Genomic DNA, 24,918 nt, shown 5'->3' on the forward strand with positions numbered 1-24,918 from the left:
AGTCCTTTAAAAATTATATATGCGGAAGGTGCACATTTTTAAATGTATAAAATTTTTATAATTTAAAAGGAAAAAAACTTCCTTCATCCTTCAGAGGTTACTATGTGTTATCAGTTTCTTGCTTATTCCAGAAGTCATCCATCTACATTCAGAAGTACAATTCATTTTGAGTTTTATTCTAAATAAATTGCTGGGATTTTAGGAGAGGACGGTGGACTTGGGGTTTAACTTGTGATTTCCCTATTGCCAAGTGATTGACCCCACTTAGGATTTTCCTGCCCTTTACTTTTTGCGGGGTCACTTTGAAGATATCTGAGTTTATGGATTCTGAAGTTTAGAACTGTCACACAAACCTTGTGGAAGGAAGAGATTAAAAACGTGGAAAGAAAGTTGGGTGTAAAGTGTAAACTTTAAAAAGGACAGAGGCTCATAATGTACCTAAACGTTATGTCAGATCCTTTGTGTTAAAATGCATTGATATTAATAAACGTTAAAAGGAAAAAAATGTCCCAGCGAAGATTGGTAGGTTTGTAAAGGGATTGTTGTGAAAACACAAACAACCATCGTGGGTAATGGGACTGAAAGAACAGTGGGTCTGAAAGGACCACTGAGAGAAAAGAAGAGAATTAGAAGGTAGACAAAAGAAGGAGCAGGGAGACTGGGGACGGTTTCTCCTTTTGACTTTAAATTCACAAAGGCTGGCTTTTGTTTCTACAGTGTTAGAATTAACTGACAGAACGATTTAGGCCTGTTACTGTACTGTGCCAGAAGACTACAGCAACACTACACATATTAGATCAGTGGATTATAATTCTCTAAGCAGAGATTTTGTATGGAGTCCAGTTATGCTCTTTTTAATACATAAGTCAAGACGGCTAAGTACAACTTCAATTCAGGGGCTCCTGAGAAAGATCTTTAATATTTAAGTAACTTAATATCTTATTTCTGAATAAGGAATTTTCTGTGTGAGGAGGAGGAAACTTCTCTTTCTCATGCAGCCTCAGTCTGGATTTATTTTCTCTAGCTCTGTAGGTGCTCTATGCTTGTAGGTTACTCTTTGAAGGAATAAAAAGATGTATTGACTTCTTAAAGAGCTTTCTGCACTGCCATTTTTTCTTTCCCCCAACATAAATATATTTGCATAAAGAAAATAGTAGAGAAAAACATTTAGAATTTTTTTAATGACATTTTATAAGGGTCATTTAGGAACGTGAGGCTGAAAAAAGTTTGAGTAACAGATGGTAGAATTAGTTGAAAAGTAGGTAAGAAAGAGGCATGTGCTAAAAGGTCCCACTTCTAACTTCCCTTTCTTTTTTTCCTAGAGGAACAGAAATGTTGCTGAATGCCCTATTGGAAATGATGGTTCCCCCCTCCGTCCCTCTCTTCCTTCCCTCTCTCTCACACAGCATGTAAACTGATAACAGTGTAGTCACAGAGCCTGTGAGACAAAGGAAAACACACTGAGTCTTATATTTGTCTGGAATTTGTTCTTATCCCCTGACTCGTATTAAAATATGTGCATTAGAGTAGTTGCAGACTAATAAATTATTATTTTTTTGTTTGATTTTCCAGTTTAGATGCAAAATCCACAAGTATTCAAGTGGTTATTAAAGAGGGAGGCCTGAAGTTGATTCAGATCCAAGACAATGGCACTGGGATCAGGGTAAGGAAAACCTCAGAGCAGCAGGATGTTTGTGTGCTTTGTGGGCTACATCTGCAGGAACTGGTGGGACTTCTCCCTATTCTGGAAACTTTAGGCTTTTATGGATGGGATTGTTTGAAAAATAAATATTTATTGAGTACCTATTCCATGCTGGGTACTGTTCAGGAGAATAAGGAGGTCAAGGAGTGAGTCATGAAACTTTAAAGGTTGAGTGTCCTGAGCAAAGAGAACAATACACACAAAAACCACGAAATGGAAGCTTGCATGACACGCTTAAGGACTAGCAAGAGGGTTGGTATGTCTAGAATGGGTGGTGGAGGGAGTGGAAGCCTAAAAGGAAATGAGGTCTGAAGGATAACCAGGCTGAGCATGTAGGACCTTGTAGGATGTTGTAAAATATTTGGCTTTTACTCTGGATGAGGTGGGATACTCTTTAGAGGGTTTTGAGCAAAGAGGTGACATGCTTTGGCAAGTTTTATAAGAACTCTTTTGTCTGCAATGCAGAAAATAGACTGTAGCAGGACAGGACAAAAGGACCGGACAGGACCGGTTTGGTTGTGACAGAGATGTAAGAAGCAGTGAATTTCTGGGTTGATGATGAAGACCAAAGCTCTCAGAATTTGCTTGTACAGGGAGTAAGAAAAAGAGGAGTCAAGAATGACTTCAAGGTTTTGGCCTGTGCAAATAGAAAAAAAAAGAGTTGCCATTTACTGTTGAGAAGGCTATGGAACAAGCAGGTTTGGGGGAAGATCAGAAATTCATTTTGGGGTATGTTGAACTTAAGATGCCTGTTAGTTGGATACATGTGTGAGTCTGGAGATAAAAATTTGGTGTATTCCATTTTTTTTTTTTTTGCTGTATGCGGGCCTCTCACTGCTGTGGCCTCTCCCGTTGCGGAGCACAGACTCCGGACGCGCAGGCTCAGCGGCCATGGCTCCTGGGCCCAGCCGCTCCGCGGCACGTGTGATCTTCCCAGACCGGGGCACGAACCCGTGTCCCCTGCATCAGCAGGCGGACTCTCAACCACTGCGCCACCAGGGAAGCCCTGGTGTATTCCATTTTGATGGTATTAAAAGCCATGAGACTCACATAAAGAGAAGCTCAACATAACTGGTAACTAGGGAACTACAAATAAAAATTGCAGTGAGATACCATTTGACATTCACTAGGATGGCTGTTATAATTAATTAAGTAATTAATAAAAACCAAATATTTCAACTACAATAAAAATTAAAAATATTGACAAGGATGTTGAGAAATTGGAACTCTTGTATGTTGCTGGTGGGAATATAAAATAGTACAGCCATTGTGGAAAATGGTATGGTGATTCCTCAAAACAATTAAACAATTGCCGTATGATCTAGCAATTCCACTTCTGGGTATATACCCAAAAGAGTTGAAAGCAAGGTCTTGAAGAGATTTGCACACTCATGTTCATAGCAACATATTCATGATAACCAAAAAGGTGGAGGCAACCCAAGTATCAATAGATGAATGGATAAACAAAATGTGATAGATACATACAATGGAATGTTATTCAGCCTTACAAAGGAGTGAGATTTTGACAAGTGCTACTACGTGGATGAACCTTGAAGACAGTATGCTAAGTGAAATTAGCCAGTCACAACAGGACAAATACTATATGATTCCACTTGTATGAGGTACCTAGGGTTGTTAAATGCATAGAATCAGAAAGTAGAATGGTGGTTTCCAGGGGGTTGGGGGCCTGCGCCACATGGCCTGCGGGATCATTTTAGTTCCCTGACCAGGGATTGAACCCTTGGCCCCTGCAATGGAAGCATGAAGCCCTAACCACTGGACCAGGGAAGTCCTGAGAGCTTTTGTTTAATGGGTACAGTTTGTTTGTGGAGATGAAAGAGTTCTGGACATGGATGTTGGTGATGGTTGCACAACAATGTGAATGTACTTCATGCCACAGAACTGTACACTTAAAGAGGGTTAAAATGGTAAATCTTGTCATGTATATTTTACTACAATTAAGTGTACCTATAGATTTTTAATAAAGAAGTTTTCTAATACAGTAATGATTTTTGTAAAATCTGTGAGCCTGGGTGAGATCATCAAGACAGTGAGTGTAGACAGAGCAGAGGTCCAGGGATGGAACTGTGAATCATCCACTCAGGGGAGATGAGACAGAAGCAGCAAACGAGGCTGAGGAGTGAGGCGAGAGAGGAAGAAGGAGCAGCAGGACCGAGTGGAGTTCTGGATGTCCAGAGAGGAGGCTCCTGCTGATTTAGAACTCTTCTCCCAAGAGGAATGTCTTCCTGGATTCTATCAAGAAAAGGGAAATTAAAAAAGATTTGGAAAAATGAGTAACATAATTATTCACTGATTTTTTTTGCACCTTCTAGAAGGAAGATCTGGAGATTGTGTGTGAGAGGTTCACCACAAGTAAACTGCAGTCCTTTGAGGATTTAGCTCATATTTCTACCTATGGCTTTCGGGGTGAGGTAAGCTGAGGCTTGAAGAAATGTATAAAACATCCTCCTGTGATGACATTTCTGCCATTTGTCAGCATATGTTTCTCAGCAGGTCAATAAGACATGATACTTTTTACTTGTTAAATATATGCAAATCTAAGCAAACTTAGATTCAATTTTCCAAAACTGAGAATTGTTCATAAATACTTTTAAAAAATAATTAATTAATTATTTAATTTAATTTAATTTATTTTTCTAACATCTTTATTGGAGTTTAATTGCCTTACAATGGTGTGTTAGTTTCTGCTTTATAAGAAAGTGAATCAGCTATACATATATATTTATCCCCATATCTTGTCCCTCTTGCATCTCCCTCCCTCCCACCTTTCCTATCCATAAATACTTAATACACCATAACCTGTATCTACAGAGACCCCCCCAGGTCTCTTGATGGAAGAAGATAGCACCATCTACCAAGGGTTCTTGTCCAAAATCAAATGTGAATCTTACCAATACTTAGATCCAAGTACTTATATACAGAAAAATACAAGGAGCAAGGGAGCATGGTAAATGGTACTGAGACTGGAAATCACATGATAAAAGACTTGTTTCCTGTAAAGTAAACTGTATGGGGGAAGAAAGGTAAATAAAGGAGGAAGAAGCATAGATTAGAAGGGATTTAAGAGGCATGTGAACCAGCTCCAATGTATTGATCTTACTTGGATCCTGATTTGCACAAACTAAAATTTTTTTGAGACAGATATTTGAACACAGATTGGTTATTTGATGGTATTAAGGAGAAATTACTGTTAATTTTCTTGGTATAAAAATAGTTTCATCGTTTTTTTTTTTTTGAGTCCTTTTAAGTTATATTCTGAAATATCTGTGAATGAAATTATATGATGTATCATAGGGATATATTAAATAGAAAATGGATAAAAATAGTACCTTATATTTTTATGACAATACTCTGTGGATATAAAGATATTCAATATATGTAGGGCAACATAAATTGTAATGGCTACATACTGTTCTTTTTTTTTATAAACTTATTTATTTTTGGCTGCATTGGGTCTTTGTTGCTGCACGTGGGCTTTCTATAGTTGCGGTGAGCGGGGGCTACTCTTCGTTGCGGTGCGCAGGCTTCTCATTGCAGTGGCTTCTCTTGTCGTGGAGCATGGGCTGTAGACACATGGGCTTCAGTAGTTGTGGCACGCGGGCTCAGTAGTTGTGGCTCACAGGCTCTAGAGCACAGGCTTAGTAGTTGTGGTGCACGGGCTTAATTGCTCCACGGCATGTGGGATCTTCCCGGACCAGGGATCGAACCCGTGTCCCCTGCATTGGCAGGCGGATTCTTAACCACTGCACCGCCAGGGAAGTCCCTGTTCTATTACTTGTACATACTGCAGTCTATTTATATAATTTGCTGTTGAACATTTATGCTCTTTGCCATTTTTTTCGTGTTTAATGCTCTGGTGGATATTCATGTACATACAGTGTGTTTTGTTCAGTTATTTCCTTAGGATAAATTTATAGAAATAACATTCGTGAGTAAAAATATGTATCCTTTTCAAGTAGTTTGTATTAGTTTCTTATTGCTGCCCCCCAAAATGACCACAACCTTCGTGGTTTAAAGCAACACAAATTTGTTATCTTACAGTTCTGGAGGTTAGGGGAAATGGGTGTCACTGGGTCTCACTGTGCTAAAATCCGGGTGTTAGCAGGGCTGTATTCATTTCCGCAGGTTCTGAGGTACTAGAGAAAACTGTTTGGAGTAGTTATTTGGGGGAAATGAGAGCCAGGGTCAGGGAGGGGAATGGGGCCAATTACTTTTCGTTTTAGGCCTTTCTGTAGTTTCTGGATTTTTTATCACGTGAATGTAGTTTACTTTTATTTGACTTATCTATTTATTTCATTCTATTTTATTTTTTGGCCTCTCTGAGAGCCTTGCAGGATCTTAGTTCCCCAACTGGGATCAAACCTGGGCCCTGGCAGTGAAAGCATCTGAGTCCTAACCACTGGACCACCAGGGAATTCCCTATTTGATTTTTTTAAATTAAAAGGCAGCTGTGACCCAGTCACTGCAATTTAGATCAAATCCAGGTAGTCTCAAGCACCCTCTGGCTCACAGTGAGCCCCAGGTTGTTCCAGGTAGGGGCAACATCAGACTGTGTACCCTGAGGCCCCCCCTGACTTTAAGTAGGCCTCAGGTCAGCCCTAGCAAAGCAGTTTCATTCTGGCTTTGCAACTTCCTGAGTCAGTTCCTAAGCGCCTGGCCTCCTGGAGCCTTAGCCCAGCTGTAGGGTATCTTTGAGGTTGTAATTAAATAGGGAAGATTTATTGAGGGATTGCTGTGTGCCATCCATGGTTCTCAGCCCTTTGTGTGTAGTAACCCTTTCACTCTTAACAACTCCGTAGAGTAGGTTCTATTATTATTATTACCATGTTTTACATACGAGGAAACTGACAGACTTTAAGAAACATGACCAGGGCACACAGCTAGGTAGTGGCAGAATGGGGAATTGAGCCCTGGCAGTTTGACTCCAGAGTCTGTGTTCCTGTCCTCTTGCTCCGGTGCCGGTACAAAGGCCCCTGAAGCAGCAGGACCATCTGCCAGTGGCCCTTTCTTTTCCTGGTGTTGGGTAGCATTGTAATTTTGGATGTATTTAATGTTCTTCCTTACCACAGGTTGCAAAATCATTTACAATTTTAATGATGAAAACTAGCTCAATTACATACACCAGGGAAATCCAGCTAGGACCTGGTAATCTCTGAGCCTGAGCCATGGTCCTTGTCAATGAACTGAGTCTGCCACAGCTGTATTCACGGTCTCCTGAGATGCTGTCACACAGACCCCATCACAGTGCCTGGGTTGCATTTTGTTATGCTATGGTGTCCTTGGGAAAGGAGATACAGATTCCAAAGGGCTAGCAAACTAATCCTGATTTTAAGGGGAAGAAAATGGTCTTTTTTTTTCTTTTAATTTGTTTAGTCTTAATTGCATAATTTAAAAAATATTTATTTATTTATTTGGCTGGGCTGAGTATTAGTTGCGGCATGTGGGATCTTTGTTGCCTGGTGTGGGATCTCAGTTGTGGCATGTGGAATCTAGTTCCCTGACCAGGGGGCGAACCCGGGCCCCTTGCATTGGGAGCACGGAGTCTTAACCACTGGACCACCAGGGAAGTCCCTGCATAATTTTAAATTTATATTTCTTTTTTTTTAACTTTATTTATTTTTGGCTACGTTGGGTCCTCGTTGCTGCGCGCAGGCTTTCTCTAGTTGCGGCAAGCGGAGGCTGCTCTTCGTTGCAGTGCTTGGGCTTCCTGTTGTGGGGGCTTCTTGTTGCGGAGCACGGGGTCCAGGCGCGCGGGCTTCAGTAGTTGTGGTAGGAGGGCTCAGTAGTTGTGGCACACGGGTTTAGTTTCTTGGCGGCATGTGGGATCCTGCTGGACCAGGGCTCGAAACCATGTCCCCTGCACTGGCAGGCGGATTCTTAACCACCACGCCACCAGGGAAGTCCCTGAATTTATATTTCTAAACATAAAATTGCTTTCAGGAAACAGTTTTGAATAACAGTATACAGCACTATCTATTTGCAGTGTTTCCACTATCCATTTCTGAAGGAAGGCTTTAAACTTGTTAGAAGACAAATCATTGAGACTATTAAATACACCTATAACTCTACACCTGAACACAGTTGCTATTAAGGTTAACGTTAATGCTTGGGGGTGGGGAATTCCCTGGTAGTCCAATGGTTAGGACTCAGTGCTCTCACTGCCGAGGGCCCAGGTTCAATTCCTGGTTGGGGAACTAAGATCCTACTAGCTGTGCGGTGTGGCCAAAAAAAAAAAAAAAAAAAAATCTTGGGTGTGTTTCCTTTTGGACTTTCATATATGTATATTTTCCCCTTGTTCTAGTAATTATGCTACAGATTCAACTCAATAGCTTTCTTTTTTTTTTTTTTTAAAAAAAGTGTCATCAAAGTGAGTGAGCAGAGTGCTCATTGTTGCCATTTGTTAATACAAAACAGAAGAGGCAATTGAGATAACTTCTCCATTAATGATGAGAAGGGGTGACCCAGCAGTGGGTTTTTCTTTCATTCCATTTCCTTTTTTTCCTTAGGCTTTGGCCAGCATAAGCCATGTGGCTCACGTCAGCATTACAACCAAAACAGCTGACGGGAAGTGTGCATACAGGTATAGTGCTGTCCTCTGCTATGTGTATAAATTCATCCTGAAATGTGCTTTTTGCCTGCATCTCAAAATAATCCTATCTGAACACCAGTGTTATCTTTTTTGGCCTAGATCTTGGGTAACTCTTCTTTCCTGCCTTTGGATTAGTTGATAATCCACAGGGATCATCATAGGTAATAATCTTACTTTATGGACTTGTGAAAGCTACGATGTAACAGATTACAAGTGCCTAGCAAGGTGTCTGTTACACAGAGCAATTCTGAGTCCGTGGGAGCTGTGATGTTATTCTGCCCCTTTGCCCTTTGGCAGGATGTCCCTTTGGCCTGATTATGGGGCCGTGGCTGGGGTGCTGAAGGATCCTGGTTCCTTAGCCGCTCTGAGCCCCCCACTGCACCTTCCCACAGGTGGCCACTGGCTGTCTTTTATGTTGGCACAGTTTTCAGAGGCTGTTGAATGACCTTGGAACAGAACAGAAAGGGGATTCAGGGAATCAAAATCACACCTTTGTTTTCATAAGCACTGGCCATTCCCTAGTGAAAGATGGGTATTGAGTGTCTAATTCACGCCAAGAAACAGAATTTTTTTTTTATCATACAGATTGTTAGTTTATATAGAAAATAGCTTCAACAAAGGGCAGTTCTGCCTGTTTCTCAGCCCTCTTTAACAGTTGAGTGTGTGCAGTAATGGAAGATGGAGCATTTCAGAGTCTGCAGGACTGGTGCTAGAGTGGGTTTACTCGATGCAAATTGTAACAGCCCTAGGACCTAGCTGGGCTGATATGATTAGAATCCCTTCTGACAAACTGAGGAGCCACTTGTGAGTGAATGTCTTCTGAAATAACCTGGGACACAGGTTCCATTTCTTTGCCTTTGGGGTGTTAGGCCCCTGCTTGGGACCTCTAGTAGCTCTCCTTCTGTGGCAGGATGAAATCGAGTCATTGTCATAGCAACTAGCACCCTCCCAATGCACTAAGTCCGTCTTTCCAGCCTCTCCCCTCCACACATCCTCAGCTGCTGCATATTCTAAAGCTTCTTTGCTTTTGTTTATGTTTTTCCCCTCCTGGATGGTCTTCCCTGTTCTCTCCACCTGAGATTATACTGCTTCGGAGCCCAGGTGAATTGTCATCTCTTCTGTGACACTTCCCCCACTCCCACCCCAGGCTAAATGTTTTCCTACTCTGGATCACTTAGCACCTTGTTCTACACTTACGGGAAAAGTCTGTCCCCTCACTAAATCAAGAACCTCCAAAGGCCTGACTTTATTACAGGGCGTTTACAGGCCTGATAACATGGTAGCCCCTCAATAAATGATTGCAGAATCATTGAAAAAAATTTTACAGTCATCTTAGGCAATGGCAAAACTATTGTTTGTAGCCCAGAACTCAGGAACTAAAAAGCAATATTTGCCAAAAAAAACAAACTAAAAAATGGATTTTTTCCCCCCTCCTTTGGTATCCAATTAGAATGGTTATGGAAGTGGAAAAAGAGAGGAAACGGGTAACTAAGACAATTTATAACATGGCTATATTTTAATCTATTGTTGTGTAATTTACCTTTTTACTCTTTGGGTAAGTGTCTGTTCTTTTTTTTGTTAGCTCTCAGTAATCTCTTATATTTTCTGATAGAGCACATTACTCAGATGGAAAGCTGAAAGCTCCACCTAAACCATGTGCAGGCAATCAAGGGACCCAGATCACGGTAAGAATGGTACACGGGAGGGGAAATTTTTGAAAGAGAGCTTTATATAAATATAGAAGTAAAAAACAAAATTGTCTTTGAGTTCTCAAAGGATTAAAAAAATGAATATTTACTAGTTAATGGGAGCCCCAAGATAACACACTCTAAGAAAGAGAAATGATTATTGACTTTTGTGGCATGGCAGCCTGCCCACCACCTCCTTTTTTTTTTAAGAGGCTGGGAGTTTCTTCTGTGGAGACCACAGAAATCTGTGGCAGGGTAGTTGGCATTGAAAGAACCTTAAGCTTGGCTCCAGTTGAAGAGTCAGAGTCTTAGCCTTGCCACTCAGTGTTTGTGTGTCCAGAGGCAAGTCGTTTAATGTCCCTTAACGTCACTTTGCTCATCTATCAAGGAAGGATGTAATGAAGAATATCTGCCACTCACTCAAAGGGCTGTGAGTAACAGATTGTATCATTAATTAGGAGAAAGTCTGTTACACTGCCTTATTTCTGTGGTGCTCCATTACACTGCCTTATTTCTGTGGTGCCACATTTGGTGTCTTCCCGTTCCGAGATCCCATAAAGCACCCCACTGTCATGTTACAAATCCCACCCTACCACCCTCAGCCCCAGCCAGAGCACATCTCCTCGAAGGTTCCAAGCCCTGGGCTTGATGAGGCAGGTGGAGGCGGGGGGTGGGGGCCGAAATGAACGTGTACTTCGTAGTGCGCGTTAAGGGGGAATCCTGTACCTGGGACCATAGTGTAATTTCCAAGAACCTCTAAAAGATCTGATAATTATTCTTAGTTTGCAAAATAGGTTTGAATGCCATGTGGTATTGTAATTGTTTATAAGTTTATGTTTGCCCCAGTAAATCTTGTGCTATTCTGGGCAGTACTGTGCTTCATTTGTCTTCTCATTCCCAGCACAAGGCAAAGAGCCTGACATGGAGGTAGCCCCCAGTACCTATCTGAGAAATCAGTGAGTGAAGCGGGAGGCAGGTGAAATATCCCTTCTTTCTTTTGTTAAGACTGCCCCATCTCTTGCCCCCTCCCCTAATGCTTAGAACTGTGCTGGTGGTAAATGTAGTTGGATTCTCTGCCATAAGACCCAGCTTTATTTCCATCTATTTCTGTGAGTTTACAAGAAAAATCAATCTTCTATTCAGGTAGAGGACCTTTTTTACAACATATCCACGAGGAGGAAAGCTTTAAAAAATCCAAGTGAAGAGTATGGGAAAATTCTGGAAGTTGTCGGCAGGTACAGTCCAAAATCTGGGCGGGGGTCTCTGAACCACTCGCTCACCAAAGGAATGTGTTCCACTGCTTAGAAATTGAGAACAGTTGCTGAGCTAGATGGTAAGCAGCAGTACTAGCCTACAGATTGTTTCTGGTCAAGGTTTAGTCACCAATTCTGGGTTGTCTTTCATGTCCCCAGGAGAGAGCAGGAGTTGGTCTCTGTATCAGTGAGGGTCCTTTGGTGGCAGGCAAAACAAACTGAGTGTACTAACTTGAGCCCAAAAGACATTTATTGAAAGGCGAGGAGTGACTCAGCAAGTGGAAAGAAGTGTGTAGACAGCTGCTCCTTGGGGAGAACAAGAAGCAGGATGGCTTCAGGGATTTAATATAGTGGCCCTGCTCCAACTGTTTTCATTCCTTTCCTGACTCTGCTCAAGATCCTGTCTCCCGGGAGAGTGCATCTTATTGGCATAGCCTGGGTCCCCGCATCGTGTGCCCACATTTGTGGGGGGAAGATTTCTTGACTGGCAGTCTAAGGATATATCAAGTGAAATGGGGAAGAGGTAGTGTCCCAAAGGAAGACTAGGGGCTGTTAGCAGAGTGAGAAGGCACTCAGGGCAGGTGAAAACAACATTATGTCCAGGATTGACTTAACCCGCTAGTACAGTGGCCCCAGCATGGCTCTCTGAGCCTGCGTGTCCTTGAATTGTAACAGAGGTGTGTTAACTATTTCTCAGTATTGCTACAAAAATTAAAATCAGTAAAACATTTACCTCTATTAAAGTGGAACAGACACATCAAGTTTTTTTGCTTTTTTCCCCCTGGAATCGTATGAATCAGTATCATAATATCAATTAGCTCCTGGAAATAGAGGAGTTCTGGTTGGCTGTTTTAGTTCTAGGTGTGTTAAGTGAACTAATTGTTACTGAATAAGTGCGTTTGGCTAGACACAATCCTCCAGGTCCTGGGGCCCATGGAGGAAGGAGTAGTAAATGATAGCCAGCCGAGAAAAGGCTGGGAGATACTAGGACAGGACCTCAGGGGAGAAGAAGCGGGTGGGGAGGGGGTGTGTTGGGGACTCTGAGACAGAGCAGCAGAGTGCGGGGGGTGTTCAGGCGACATTCTCAAGATGTCTTTGAGGCAACCCAGATCTTTTGAGTTTGTGAAAATAAAACTGTAGGCAAGGAGGAGATTGTATTGAAATATCCTTGAGTCTAGTCAGCAATGTATAGAAGCAAAGTTTTTTGTTTTTTATTCGATTCTGCCACATTTAGCGTTGATATCTTCATGTCGTCTCTGTTGGCTTATTTTCCTGTGGGTAAAATATGACATTTAAAGATATTTTTGTTTGTATATATCTTTGTTTAGATTACTTAACTCCACCAGTTTGTTTAACTGAAAGGGGGCATGTACTCTGCATTTGGCCACTCTTTTTTTACTGTTTTGTTTTTTTCTCTGCCAGGTATTCAGTACACAATTCAGGCATTAGTTTCTCGGTTAAAAAAGTAAGTTCTTGATTTATAGGGGATGGTTATGTATTGTAAAAGAAGAAAGGATTTTTTTATAGTTACCCGTGGAGACGAGGTATCGGTGTTTCAGTCAGCCCTGTGAGACAGTAAGTTGGATCTTCTGTTCTGTTTATCAGCAAGGTGAGACGGTAGCCGACGTCAGGACACTGCCCAATGCCACAACCGTGGACAACATTCGCTCCATTTTTGGAAATGCTGTTAGCCGGTACGTTGATAATTTATATTTTTAAAAATCTGCGTTCCGTCACATTATTTTGGAATCTGTTAACACCTGCCTTAAGAGTTTGCTTTAACCAAATATGCAGGCTTGTTTTCATGCTTCAGGCTTAGTGTCATGTTTCAGATTATTTCATGGAATCAACCCTTCTTGGGTGCATGACATCTCCTAGATGCTCTGGCTATGAATCAGTGTGTTCTCTCTAGGTCACTGTCTTCAAAATACCTCCAGTATAGGAGAATTCTGTTATCTTCCAGTGCTCCCTCTTGTCCTTGTATTTTCATTATCATCACTTTAGGATTGCATTTATTATCATTCAACATTTATTAATTGCCTCCCATATTCCAGTCTTTGTGCCAGAAGTTAAGGATATAAAGACAAATAAAGTGTTTCTGCCCTTAAACACTTGCCTGTCTGGGGGCAAGCAGTTTTGTGTCACCAAATCTTCATTGTCACGGAAAGCCTGAGCGGGAAAATTGCTGGTATTATTATAGATTTTTCACGGCAGTCCCTTCTGTGGGTGAAAATCACTGTTTCCATCACAGATCCATAGCTAAATCTCAGGACTTTGCAAAGCCCAAAGTGCCTGTGTCATAATCTGAGGGGAAAAATACTAAGAGCCTTCTATATGCCAGGTGTGCACCAGATGCTGGGGGTACACAGATGAACTAGATAGCCCCTGACTTCACTTTTTCCAGTAATCTTAAAAGCAGGAGCAATAGTCCTAGAACTCAGTTTTCTACTTTGAAGGATAAATTACTCATCCTTGGAATAAAACCACATTCCTAGCTAGGGAACAGTCAATTTGCTTTTAATTACCCTTTTCTTACTCATTAAGTATTAAGGAATTGTTTTTTCAGCTGTGCTCCCAGAGCAAAAAGAGAGCTCTGTTGTACAGTGAAACTTTTAAGAGCTCATTGACCAAATTTTAAGACTCAGAATTAGTTGTTATGAAATTCCTAGGGACTGTAAGAGAGCAGCAGTTCCCAAAATATGTTTCCAGAGCACCAGCCTCTTTTTTGGGGAAGAGAGGATTTGCTGGTTCACCGTGTGGTGGAAGAAAGGCGAGCTATGCCCTCTACTCAGATTGGGAGCACACACCACTGCCTGCAAAGCATCCTCCATCCATCCAGCAAGTGCTTAATGAGCAAGTGCTCCTTGCTGGATGCTGTGCTGTGTGGTGGAGATATTCAGTAGGGAATAAAGCAGAAAGGATTCTTGCCCTCAGAGGACTCATATTCTAGTTGGAAAGACACAGGAAATAATTATTCCATTCATTAGTGACTGTGCTATATGCCTCAAAGGAAAAGTATAAGGTGGGGGGATCTCCTGTGGTTGGGGAGAGGGATTGTCATAGAAGGCTCTTTGAGGAAGTGGTCCCCGAGTTACAGGGGATAAGGAGGAATTAATTAGCTAGCAGTGGGAGCTTTCCAGGCAGAGGGACCAGCACTTGCGAGGCCCTCAGGCAGAAATGAGTGTGGCTTGTGGGAGAACCTCCTTTCACCTGTTAGCCTCCCCTCCCCATAAACACACTCTGGGGAGCACCACACAGGAGCCCCATCATGGTGCCCATCAGCAGAGTGAGGGATTCAGCAGAGATGAGTTCTTTGGAATCTCATCTTTGGGACTTAGTTACTAAGATACATAAAAGTTTTGGCAAAATAAGGTCTCAGAGCCTGGACTTGCTGTGTCCTAGCAGTGACGGTGACGCTTGGCACGTAACATATTATAAGTGCTTGAAAACACTGGCTAGGTGGGTAGGTGGGTGGATGGATGGACAGACGGATGAATGGGCGGGCCCCGGGGATCTCAATGAACCAAGTCACAGGGGTCCATATTTGGCAGTCAGTGTATGGGAAGGAGCCCTGATTTTTCCAACTCTGATTCTTTAGAAAGTTTGAATTTTCCATTTTTTTCCCAAAACCTCAGAATTTCTCTTTTCCAATCAGAGAATTGATAGAAGTTGGGTGTGAGGATAAAACCCTCGCCTTCAAAATGAATGGCTACATATCCAACGCAAACTACTCGGTGAAGAAGTGCATCTTCTTACTCTTCATCAATCGTAAGTGAGAAAGAGCCACATGGGGAAATCTATCCACAGGGCACTTTAGGGGGCCATGGAGAAATTCCTCATGGACAGGTTTGACTACACCCAGGAAAACCTCATGCCGTAATGTGGTTTAATTTCTGCCCTTAGTCTGCTTAGCCCTCTCACATGTGCTCATTGTTGGCTGACAGTTGGGGAGTCTGGTTCCTGCCTGTGAGACGGCATCCCAGGCCCCTGGGAGCCAGTTCAGCCTGCTCGCCTGCTGGCCTCAGAGCCTTTACCAGCAGGCCCTGGGCAGATCTTTGTTCTCTCCTTCTATCAAGGCCCACCATCGGAAATTGCACAGCAGGATACAGGGAGGGGGTATCTCAGGTGTAGGCAGTATTTGTTTTTTTTAATTGAAGTATAGTTGATTGGGAGTTCCCTGGCGGTCTAGTGGTTAGGACTCAGCGCTTTCACTGCCATGGCCTGGGTTCAATCCCGCAAGCTGCGCATAGCGGCCAAAAATAAAAGTAGTAGTATAGTTGGTTTACAGTATTGTATTAGTTTTAGGTACACAGCAAAAGTGAATCAGTTACACATCTATATATATATTTTCAGATTCTTTTTTGTTATAGGTTATTACAAGATACTGAATATAGTTCCCTGTGCTATACAGTAAATCCTTGTTGTTTGTTTTATATATAGTGCTGTGTATTGGTTAATCCCATGCTCCTATTCTTCTCCCCACTTTTCCCATTGGTAACCATAAGTTTGTTTTCTGTCTGTGAGTCTTTCTGTTTTGTAAATAAGTGCATTTGTATTATGTTTTAGATTCCACATGTAAGTGATATCATATAATATTTGTCTTTCTCTGACTTCACTTAGTATGGTAATTTCTAGGTCCATCTGTGTTGCTGCAAATGGCAGTATTTCATTCTTTTTTATGATTGAGTAATATTGTGTATATACATATATACACCACATTTTCTTTTTTTAAAAAATATTTATTTATTTGGCTGTGCCGGATCCTAGTTGCAGCACGTGGGATCTAGTTCCCTGACCAGGGATTGAACCTGGGCCCCCGGCATTGGGAGTGCAGAGTCTTAGCCACCGGACCATCAGGGAAGTCCCTAAACCATATTTTCTTAATTCACTCATCTGTTGATGGACATTTAGGTTGCTTCCATGTCTTTGCTGTTATAAATAGTGCTGCTGTGAATGTTGGGGTGCATATACCTTTTGGAGTTAGAGTTTTCTTCTTTTCCGGATATATGCCCAGTAGTGGGATTGTTGGATCATATGGTAATTCTATTTTTAGTTTTTTAAGGAACCTCCATACTGTTCTCCATAGTGGCTGTATCAATTTGCATTCTCACCAACAGTGTAGGAGGGTTCCCTTTTTGCCACACCCTCTCCAGCATTTGTTATTTGTAGACTTTTTAGAGGTTAGTTCAGACTCATATGTGTGCCATTCGCTTATCTACACACTGGACAGGCTCACTCAGGTGGCAGGGACAAAGAACACTCCTTAGGCATATCTCAAGTTCAGAAATCTCAGCTGAGGGGCTCCAGCTGTCCTTCTGTCAGATTACATAGTACATCAGCATTATTGAGGCAGCTGTGGGTGATGTAGTGCGCACTCAGAATTATAGTCTCCTCATTGCTAAGATCATGGCGGGTCTTCTCATTGGAAATAAAAAGATGCGGCATATCCTTGGCTCCACCAACGCAGGACAGCAGGTCATCAGCAGGTCATCGGTCTTGAGGAGAAAAGAGAGCTGTGTTGTATGAAGATCTTCCTCTGATTTTAGTCTTTTTTTTTTTTGAAAGCAGCTCCTTTTTTAAAAAAAATTATTTTATTTTTGGCTGCATTGGGCCTTTGTTGTTGCACACGGGCTTTCTCTAGTTGCGGCATGCGGGCTTCTCATTGTGGGGGCTTCTCATTGTGGTGGCTTCTCGTTGTGGAGCACGGACTCTAGGTGCATGGGCTTCAGTAGTTATGGCATGTGGGCTCAGTATTTGTGGTGCATGGGCTTTCTCTAGTTGCAGCATGCAGGCTTCTCATTGTGGTGGCTTCTCTTGTGGAGCACGGACTCTAGGCGCATGGGCTTCAGTTGTTGTGGCACGTGGGCTCAGTATTTGTGGTGCACGGGCTCTAGAGTGCAGGCTCAGTAGTTTTGGAGCACCGGCTTAGTTGCTCCATGGCATGTGGGATCTTCTGGGACCAGGGCTCGAACGTGTGTCCCCTGGTGGTGCAGTGGTTAAGAATCCACCTGCCAATGCCCTGATTTTAGTCTTATCTCTCCCAGCTTTTATTGTTTTCCACCCCCTCAAGCCTGCCTCATTTCCTGAATTACCTTCAACGTGCATTCAGATATTTCTACCACCTGAAATGCCTGGAAAACACACTCTTAACCTTAAGTACTCCTTTTGGCTCCCCCACTGTTGGAGGTCCCTGAGCAGAGGTAGCCGCTCCCTCCCCTGTGGTCCTTACCTCTGGGAGTTGGAATTAGGTTTATTTACCAGAGTTTGTCTCCCAGCTTGTGGCATGTGTGGTAGGTCCCCACGATGTATTTGCAGAATGAAATTCTGAGCAAGGGCACGTGGTCCACCGGGATTGGCAGGGGGAAGGGAGTGGGGAGGCAGAATTGACTGCCCTGTCGTATTCCTGCTACTCGGGTGAGAGGAGAGCCCCAATCCCACAGTGAGATGCTGAGGAGTTGTAATGGTAAAGGGGGCTGATGTGGATGTCACCCCAGAGGTGTTCTTCCTGAGCTGATGTCATGGCATAGTATAGGTGTGCACCTGTCACCTCACCCCTTGGGACAGATTTGAGCTAATTACTTTTATTTTCTAGATCGTCTGGTAGAGTCAGCTTCCTTAAGAAAAGCCATAGAAACGGTGTATGCAGCATATTTGCCCAAAAACACACACCCGTTCCTGTACCTCAGGTAATGCAGCTCCGAACTCCTTACCCAAGACTCACAAGGAAGAGTAATTCTGTCCAGCGGTCCTCTTTGAAAGAGATGGACTTGCTAATTAGCCTGGTCAGAGTGAATCCCATACCCCACTGGCACAGGTTGTTCTTTCCCTTTTCACAGGTAAAGGGCACAGTTTTCCTTTATTTATTCACTCCTGCAGAATCCCACTGAGAGGTTCCCTTGTGCCATGCAGTGTGTTAGTGAAACAAAGGTGAATAAGGTCTTGCCCCTGCACCAGGAGGAACCTGCCCGAACCTGGCAGAGAAACCCTTCCTTCCACACTACAACGCTCCATTATCAGAGCCTGCAGTGAATGGTGAATTTGGCCTGAGGCAATAAGTTGATAGCTGGCACAGCCTCTAAACTGACTTTTGTATTACATTTTAATGTTAGAAAGTTCTCTCACATATACTGTTTTGATCTCCATGTAATGCTGAGCAGTAAATAGGGACAGGTTCATGGTTACAGATGGGAGAACCAGTCCAGAGAAGTTAAGTGCCTTGGCCCTGGGTTATGTAATGAGAAATTCCACTAGTTCTGGAGAGGTGATAATAACAGCTGACGTATGATAAACATGCGAAGTGCTTTACACGAGTTTAATCCCCACAATGTATTACGTCCAGTTTCACAAGTGAGGAAACCGAGGCATAGAAAGATGCTGTAACTTACCCACAGCCACTCAGCTCTCAAGTAGCAGAGTCAGCATTTGAACCCAGGTCACTCAGACTTGACCTTGAAGTCTTAACCGCTGTGTCATTCGGCCTCAAGTCTTCCACCCACCACATACACCGTGAGTGAACTGCCTGCCCCCATTCTTCACCATGTGAAGTAACTGTTCTCTTTTTTCCTGCCAGTTTAGAAATCAGCCCCCAGAATGTGGATGTCAATGTGCACCCCACGAAGCACGAAGTTCACTTCCTGCACGAGGACAGCATCCTGGAGCGGGTGCAGCAGCACGTTGAGAGCAGACTCCTGGGCTCCAACGCCTCCAGGACCTATTTCACCCAGGTGGGGGCGCTTCACCCAGCTCTTTCTCTGGTGCTTTTGCCACCTCAAATGTGCCCTGTCACACGAGAGCCCAGGTTTTTGACGGTTGCTTTAGGACTTTCTTTCAGCAGCATTTCCGTCTTTGAACCCAACTGTTATTCCTGGGCCTGGAGTCAAGCCCTGAGTTCTTCTCTCTGCCTCCTTCTGACCTTAGACTGCCTTCCTAGGAAAATGAGCTGTCTGAAACAGAGTAGGGCGTCGCTCCCCTGCGTTCTCCACTGGAGACGTTCAGAGGAGGCTGATTCCACATACCTAGGGCAGAGTGCAGGGGCCAAGCTCTGGAGAGGCAGGGGAAGGGCGGGGCCCCTCATTGTCAGACCTGGGTTACTGCCGTGTGACTAACCTTCCCTGGCCTCCACGTCCCCCTCAGTAAAGGTGGAAGTGGTCACCCCCACTTTCAAGGACGGTTACAAGTGGTTGGTGAACAGCAGATGGAAAGTGTCTGGTCCAGGACCTGGCACCTTTCATCTTATTACAATTATCCAGGTTCTAAGTGCTTTGATTATAAACTGCTCCTCCTCTCTGGGGCCTTAGTTTTCCCATCTGTAAAATAGTGGGTTGATAATATGATCTCTAGTGTCCTGTCCCAGTTCTGAGATGACATCATTTCTGGGCAGTCCTGTACTGTATTCATAGTGAGGATGGGTTCTGATGGGTTCATCAGAAGCACAGCAGACACCAAAACTACAGAAATGGAAACATTTTCCCTGTTAAATTACACTGGGTCCTGCAAGCAGAGAGCGGGCTTCTGTGAGCCCTGCCTCTCAGAAAACTTTCAGAGTGACCAAGCAGATAAGTGCTTCCCATAAGAGTATTCACGGTTACCACCTGGAAAGAACCTAGGTGGAAGACCAGCGGTGAAATGAACGCACTTGGGACAGCCCTGGGGATTGCACGCCTAGAGGTTGCTGGGGCTGAGGGTGGGGTGTGTGTGAACCATTGGAGCAGGAGCTGCACAGGGGGTGCTCCATAACTGGCAGGTGGTTTTCATCCGTTGTTGTTGCTCAGCACCCTTTACTGCTCCCTCCCCAAATATGTGCTGAGGCTCCCCCATGGGCAGGATGCTGCTGGGTTCGGTCTCCTCGAGTCCCCATCCCACGAGAGAGAAAAACAGAGACTTGGGAGGAGGGAGGAGGGGCTCCTGTCCTGGGCTTGGGCCTCAGAGATGTGAAAGAAGGGATGTGGAGCCTGGGCCCCCAAGGCTGAGAAGGAATTAGGTGGGCAGAAGGGGACGAGGAGTGCACAGGGCATTTCCGGCAGAGGAAAGGATGAGGATAACAGGCCTCGGGGAAGGGGGGCGGGGGGGGGGCGCGTGCAAGAGAACAGGTGTTGAGGATCTGAATGCTCAGCATGCTGAGTCAGTGTTCTCTATGCTGGCTGCCATTAGAATCACCTGGGAACCATTTAGATAATACCTGGGGCCTCCCCAAACCAATAAATCAATCTCAGGGGGTGGGGACTGGGCATCAGTTTTTAAAAGCTTTGCCGGGTGCTGGCATGTGCAGCCGGGGTTAAGCAACGCGGAGCCTGCGTGTTGAAGGCCTACAATCACCGCAGAATTCAGGCCAGGTCGAGACGTTTTTATCAGCAAGTTAAGGAGTTTAGATCTTGACTTGGTGGGAATTGGGGGGAGCTGGTTTGCATTTTATGAAGAGCTCTCTGGCTGTGGCCTGGAGAGTGGATGGAAATCCACAGCGACTTGGGACAGGTGGGGAGCGGGTCTGAGCAGAGGACGTGGCTCCATTCACTAATAGTTAAAAATCTGGAATTGCCAGCACCTGGACATGGGTTGGCTTGTGGGGAGTTGGGGGAGAGGCCCAGAGGAAGGGGTTCACCAGAGATCCAGGAGGAGTCTGTCGCTCCACTGGGAAAAGAACCCCTCGGTTTCCCTCTTTGTCTGATCTTGCATGAGGCAGATTCATTTAGTTAGATTACATTTTATTTCCGAAAAGAACTCTGCTGGTCCTGACCAGTGTGTCTTTAGAAGGAAGGTGCGTTTCTGGATCAGAGGGCCTCCCTCTGTTGGTGCATTGCTCTGCGTGGAGGGCTCCAAACTCAGATTGTCCCTGCTCCTGTGGGGTCATCAGAACACCTTCTTGCCCTGCCAACAGCAGTTTGCCCTGGCTCCTGACCTTCTGGCTGTGGGTCACCTTCGTCCTGCTCCCCAGCTTGTGCCTTGCACTCTACTCCAGGGGCCAGTACAGCAAGAGCCCTGGTTTGCTGTGAGGCCATTTGGTATGGAAATCGGGAACCCTGGCAGCTCTTGCAGTTTGTTCCGACTCTGTCATATTGGACAAGGTTTTTCACTTTTCAGGACTTTAAAATTACTGTCTGCAGAGTAGTTATGTTACTTTCTGCCTCCCAAAATCCACCTGTGGAAATCACACAGGCAGATGAAGTAAGTGCATCACAAGGGCTTTTTAAACTGTGCCAGGAGACTTTTTCCTTTTTGAGCAGAGTTGCTACTGTAACTTTTAATAATTATTTAACTCTTTATTACTGACTCTTTCTAAATACACAGAAAAGCAGGTAATACAGCAAATCTCCATGTACCTATCACCCAGTTTCAACAAACCATCAACACTTGGCCATCTTGTTTTCTCTCTCCCTCTCCCACTTGAGGGTGGGGGATGGGGAGGAGTATTTTTTAATTAATTCTTAATTTTTATTATTTATTTATTTGGCTGTGTTGGGTCTTAGTTGCGACACCCGGGATCTTCACTGCAGTACTCGGGCTTCTCTCTAGTTGTGGCATGTGGGTTTTCTCTCTCTAGTTGAAGTGCACGGGCTCAGTAGTTGTGGCACGTGGGCTTAGTTGCCCATGGCATGTGGGATCTTAGTTCCCCGAGTGGGGATCAAACCCGAGTCCCCTGCATTGGAAGGCGGATTCTTTACCACCGGACCACTGGGGAAGTCCCTGGGGAGGAGTATTTTAAAGCAGATTCCAGGCACTTATTTTTCCCCTAGTACTGCATTATGCATCTAAAAACATTTTTTTTCCTTATACAATCACAATGTCCTTTTACACCTAATACAATTAATAGTAATAATACCATTTCACATCCAGTCCGTGTTCAAGTACCCCAATTGTTCAAAAAAAAGATCTTTTTATAAAAGTAGCTTTGTTCCGGAATTCCCTGGCGCTCCAGTGGTTAGGACTCGGTGCTTTCACTGCCATGGGCCCAGGTTCAATCCCTGGTCACAGAACTAAGATCCTGCAAGCCACGTGGCATGGCCAAAAGAAAAAAAGTAGCTTTGTTCAAATCTGTATCCGGTCAAGTTCCACTCATTATATTTGGTTATGTCTCTTTGAAACTAGAAAGATCACCCTACCTTTTTTGGTTATAGTTCTTATTAGCTTATTTTGAAGGTGTCCTGTAGAAAAATGCATATTTTGGGGTTAGCCGATTGCTTCTTCTTAGTGTCCTTTAATTTGTTTCAATCCTCCATATTTCCTATAAACTGAAAATTAGATCTAGAGGTATGATTATATTCAGATTGACAAAATGTTTGCAAGAATTTGTGATAGATGATGCCATGTACTTTTTAAAAAAATATTTATTATGGCTGCATTGAGTCTTCGTTGCTGCACGTGGGCTTTCTCTAGTTGCAGCGAGCGGGGGCTACTCTGTTGCAGCACGCAGCCTTCTCATTGTGGTGGCTTCTCTTGTGGAGCATGGCCTCTAGGTGCGCAGGCTCAGTAGTTGTGGCACACAGGCTCAGTTGTGGCATGGAGCCTCAGTAGTTGTGGCACACAGGCTCAGTAGTTGTGGCATGTGGGCTCAGTTGTGGCTTGCGGGCTCTAGAGCACAGGCTCAGTTGTTGTGGCGCACAGGCTTAGTTGCTCTGCGGCATGTGGGATCTTCCCGGACTAGGGCTCGAACCCGTGTCCCCTGCATTGGCAGGCAGATTCTTAACCACTGTGCCACCAGGGAAGCCCCTGCCATGTACTTTCTATCGAATCCCAGCAGGAGGCGCGTGGTGGCTTCTTCTATCATCCTGGTGTTAGGATTTCTCAGCAGGCTTAGCTGGTGACAGCCTGATTCCTTCACCATGAAGTTCACTATTAGTGATTTGCTTAAAGGTTTCGCCATTCATTGATGACCATTGCCTGCATCAGTTATTTCATTAGGATTGCAAGATTATGATTTTCTGATTTTTATCATTTCTTCTTTATTAATCTATAATTTTCTGTACAGAATAATTTTCACTCATTTGTTAGAGCTAACAGGTTATCCTGAAATACAGTTCATACCATAAAGTAAGGATAAATGCTGAGTTCTATGCCTTTGATGGTCAGTTTGCAGGGAAATGGGTTGGTGTCCTAACAATGTCCAGTAACATTTAATGACTTTTTTCTGTCTCTCCCTCTCTCCCTCCCTCTTTCGCTTCTCCATTTTTCTCTCTTTCTCTTTTAGTATTTTGTCATAGTTGTTAACAAGCATCATAATTCAATCAGTTGTAGTCAAATTATTCCATCTTTGGCCAGCAGAAGCCCCTTCAGGCTGGGGCTCTTGTCCTTTTGACCCAATTCCATGAGTTTTTGATAGTTTCCTTGTGTCTGGTGAGACAGGATGTTTGTAGGCTCACTCTGTACTTTCCCAGCCCATGCCTTGGAATTGGCCCCTTTTCCAAGGAACTCTGGTTTATTTTAGTGGGGAATGGCATTTAGACACTATAATCTGGGATTGGGGGACCTCATTGCTACTGGGTAGTCATTGCTTTCAGGCCTTTCCAGTGGACAGACCTAGGAAATATGTATATTTAAAAATAGTCAATAGGAAGGTAGTTGCCAGAGCTAGAGGGGAGGGGAGAATGGGGAGTTTAATGGGTAGAGAGTTTCCGTTTGGGAGGGTGGATATTGGTGATGGGTGCACGACAGTGTGAATGTACTTAATGCCACAGGACTGTACACTTGAAAATGGTTAAATGATAAATTTTATGTTATGTATACTTTACCACAATAAAAAAACATCTCTTATGGCAGCAAAAAAATAAAAAGTAGACAAAAATATGAGAGTTTTACACTAGTATTTTTATATCAAACCCGTTTTTATTTTATTTTTTTAAGGGTTTTTTTGATAAATTTTTATTTATTTTATTTTTGGCTGCGTTGGGTCTTCATTGCTGCGTGCGGGCTTTCTCTAGTTGCGGTGAGCGGGGGCTATTCTTTGTTGCGGTGTGCGGGCTTCTCATTGCGGTGGCTTCTCTTGTTGTGGAGCATGGGCTCTAGGCACGCGGACTTCAGTAGTTTTGGCACGTGGGCTCAATAGTTGTGGCTAATGGGCTCTAGAGCACAGGCTTAGTAGTTGCAGTGCATGGGCTTAGTTGCTCCGTTGCATGTGGGATCTTCCCGGACCAGGACTCAAACCCGTGTCCCCTGCATTGGCAGGCGGATTCTTAACCACTCCGTCACCAGGAAAGCCCTCAAACCAGTTTTTAAATTATAAGGATTTAGCTGAATTTTATATTTGTGTATTTTTAATTTCATACTTCAAATTTTGGTCAGAATTGCTTCTATAATAATTCTGTAATGATATACCTGGTTCTAGCTTTTACTCCATTTTGGGACCTGTGCTTCTGTCCTTCATACACTGACTCTTCCCACTGTCTTCTTTTTTGACACAGACTTTACTACCAGGTCTTACTGGCCCCTCTGGGGAAGTGGTTAAATCCACAGCAGGTGTGACCCTCTCATCTACTGCTGGAAGTGGCGACAAGGTGTATGCCCACCAGATGGTCCGCACAGATTGCCGGGAACAGAAACTCGATGCCTTCGTGCAGCCTGTGAGCAAGGCCCTATCCAGTCAGCCCCAGGCTGTTGTCCTAGAGGACAGGACAGCTGCTTCTAGTAGCGGGGCCAGGCAGCAGGATGAGGAAATGCTTGAACTCTCAGCTCCTG

The 24,918-nt window shown here is 43.9% G+C and overlaps 1 protein-coding gene and 2 non-coding genes across 7 annotated transcripts in view; 2 read left to right on the forward strand and 1 right to left on the reverse strand.

Annotated features, from left to right (window-relative positions):
* Nucleotides 1–24,918, forward strand: part of MLH1 (mutL homolog 1) — a 52,016-nt gene that overhangs the window by 434 nt on the left and 26,664 nt on the right. For 2 of the 5 annotated variants that reach the window (XM_007462699.1, XM_007462700.1), the window contains exons 2-12: nucleotides 1,573–1,663; nucleotides 4,036–4,134; nucleotides 8,230–8,303; nucleotides 9,925–9,997; nucleotides 11,144–11,235; nucleotides 12,676–12,718; nucleotides 12,859–12,947; nucleotides 14,909–15,021; nucleotides 17,846–17,939; nucleotides 18,824–18,977; nucleotides 24,645–24,918. The exon at nucleotides 24,645–24,918 is cut by the window's right edge and continues 100 nt beyond it. In XM_007462699.1, the coding sequence (XP_007462761.1) occupies nucleotides 1,573–1,663; nucleotides 4,036–4,134; nucleotides 8,230–8,303; nucleotides 9,925–9,997; nucleotides 11,144–11,235; nucleotides 12,676–12,718; nucleotides 12,859–12,947; nucleotides 14,909–15,021; nucleotides 17,846–17,939; nucleotides 18,824–18,977; nucleotides 24,645–24,918 (1,196 nt within the window). Of the gene's footprint in view, nucleotides 1–1,572; nucleotides 1,664–4,035; nucleotides 4,135–8,229; nucleotides 8,304–9,924; nucleotides 9,998–11,143; nucleotides 11,236–12,675; nucleotides 12,719–12,858; nucleotides 12,948–14,908; nucleotides 15,022–17,845; nucleotides 17,940–18,823; nucleotides 18,978–24,644 lie in introns of those variants that run through there. The other 3 variants (XM_007462701.1, XM_007462702.1, XM_007462703.1) reach the window with 3 other exon arrangements.
* On the forward strand, nucleotides 7,845–7,917 carry TRNAE-CUC (transfer RNA glutamic acid (anticodon CUC)). Its single transcript has one exon. It is a non-coding gene; the product is annotated as a tRNA-Glu (tRNA).
* Nucleotides 16,041–16,113, reverse strand: TRNAG-CCC (transfer RNA glycine (anticodon CCC)). The gene has a single exon. It is a non-coding gene; the product is annotated as a tRNA-Gly (tRNA).

Source organism: Lipotes vexillifer, unplaced genomic scaffold, assembly GCF_000442215.2.
Source record: "Lipotes vexillifer unplaced genomic scaffold, Lipotes_vexillifer_v1.1 scaffold539, whole genome shotgun sequence".
Classification (NCBI taxonomy): Eukaryota; Metazoa; Chordata; class Mammalia; order Artiodactyla; family Lipotidae; genus Lipotes; species Lipotes vexillifer.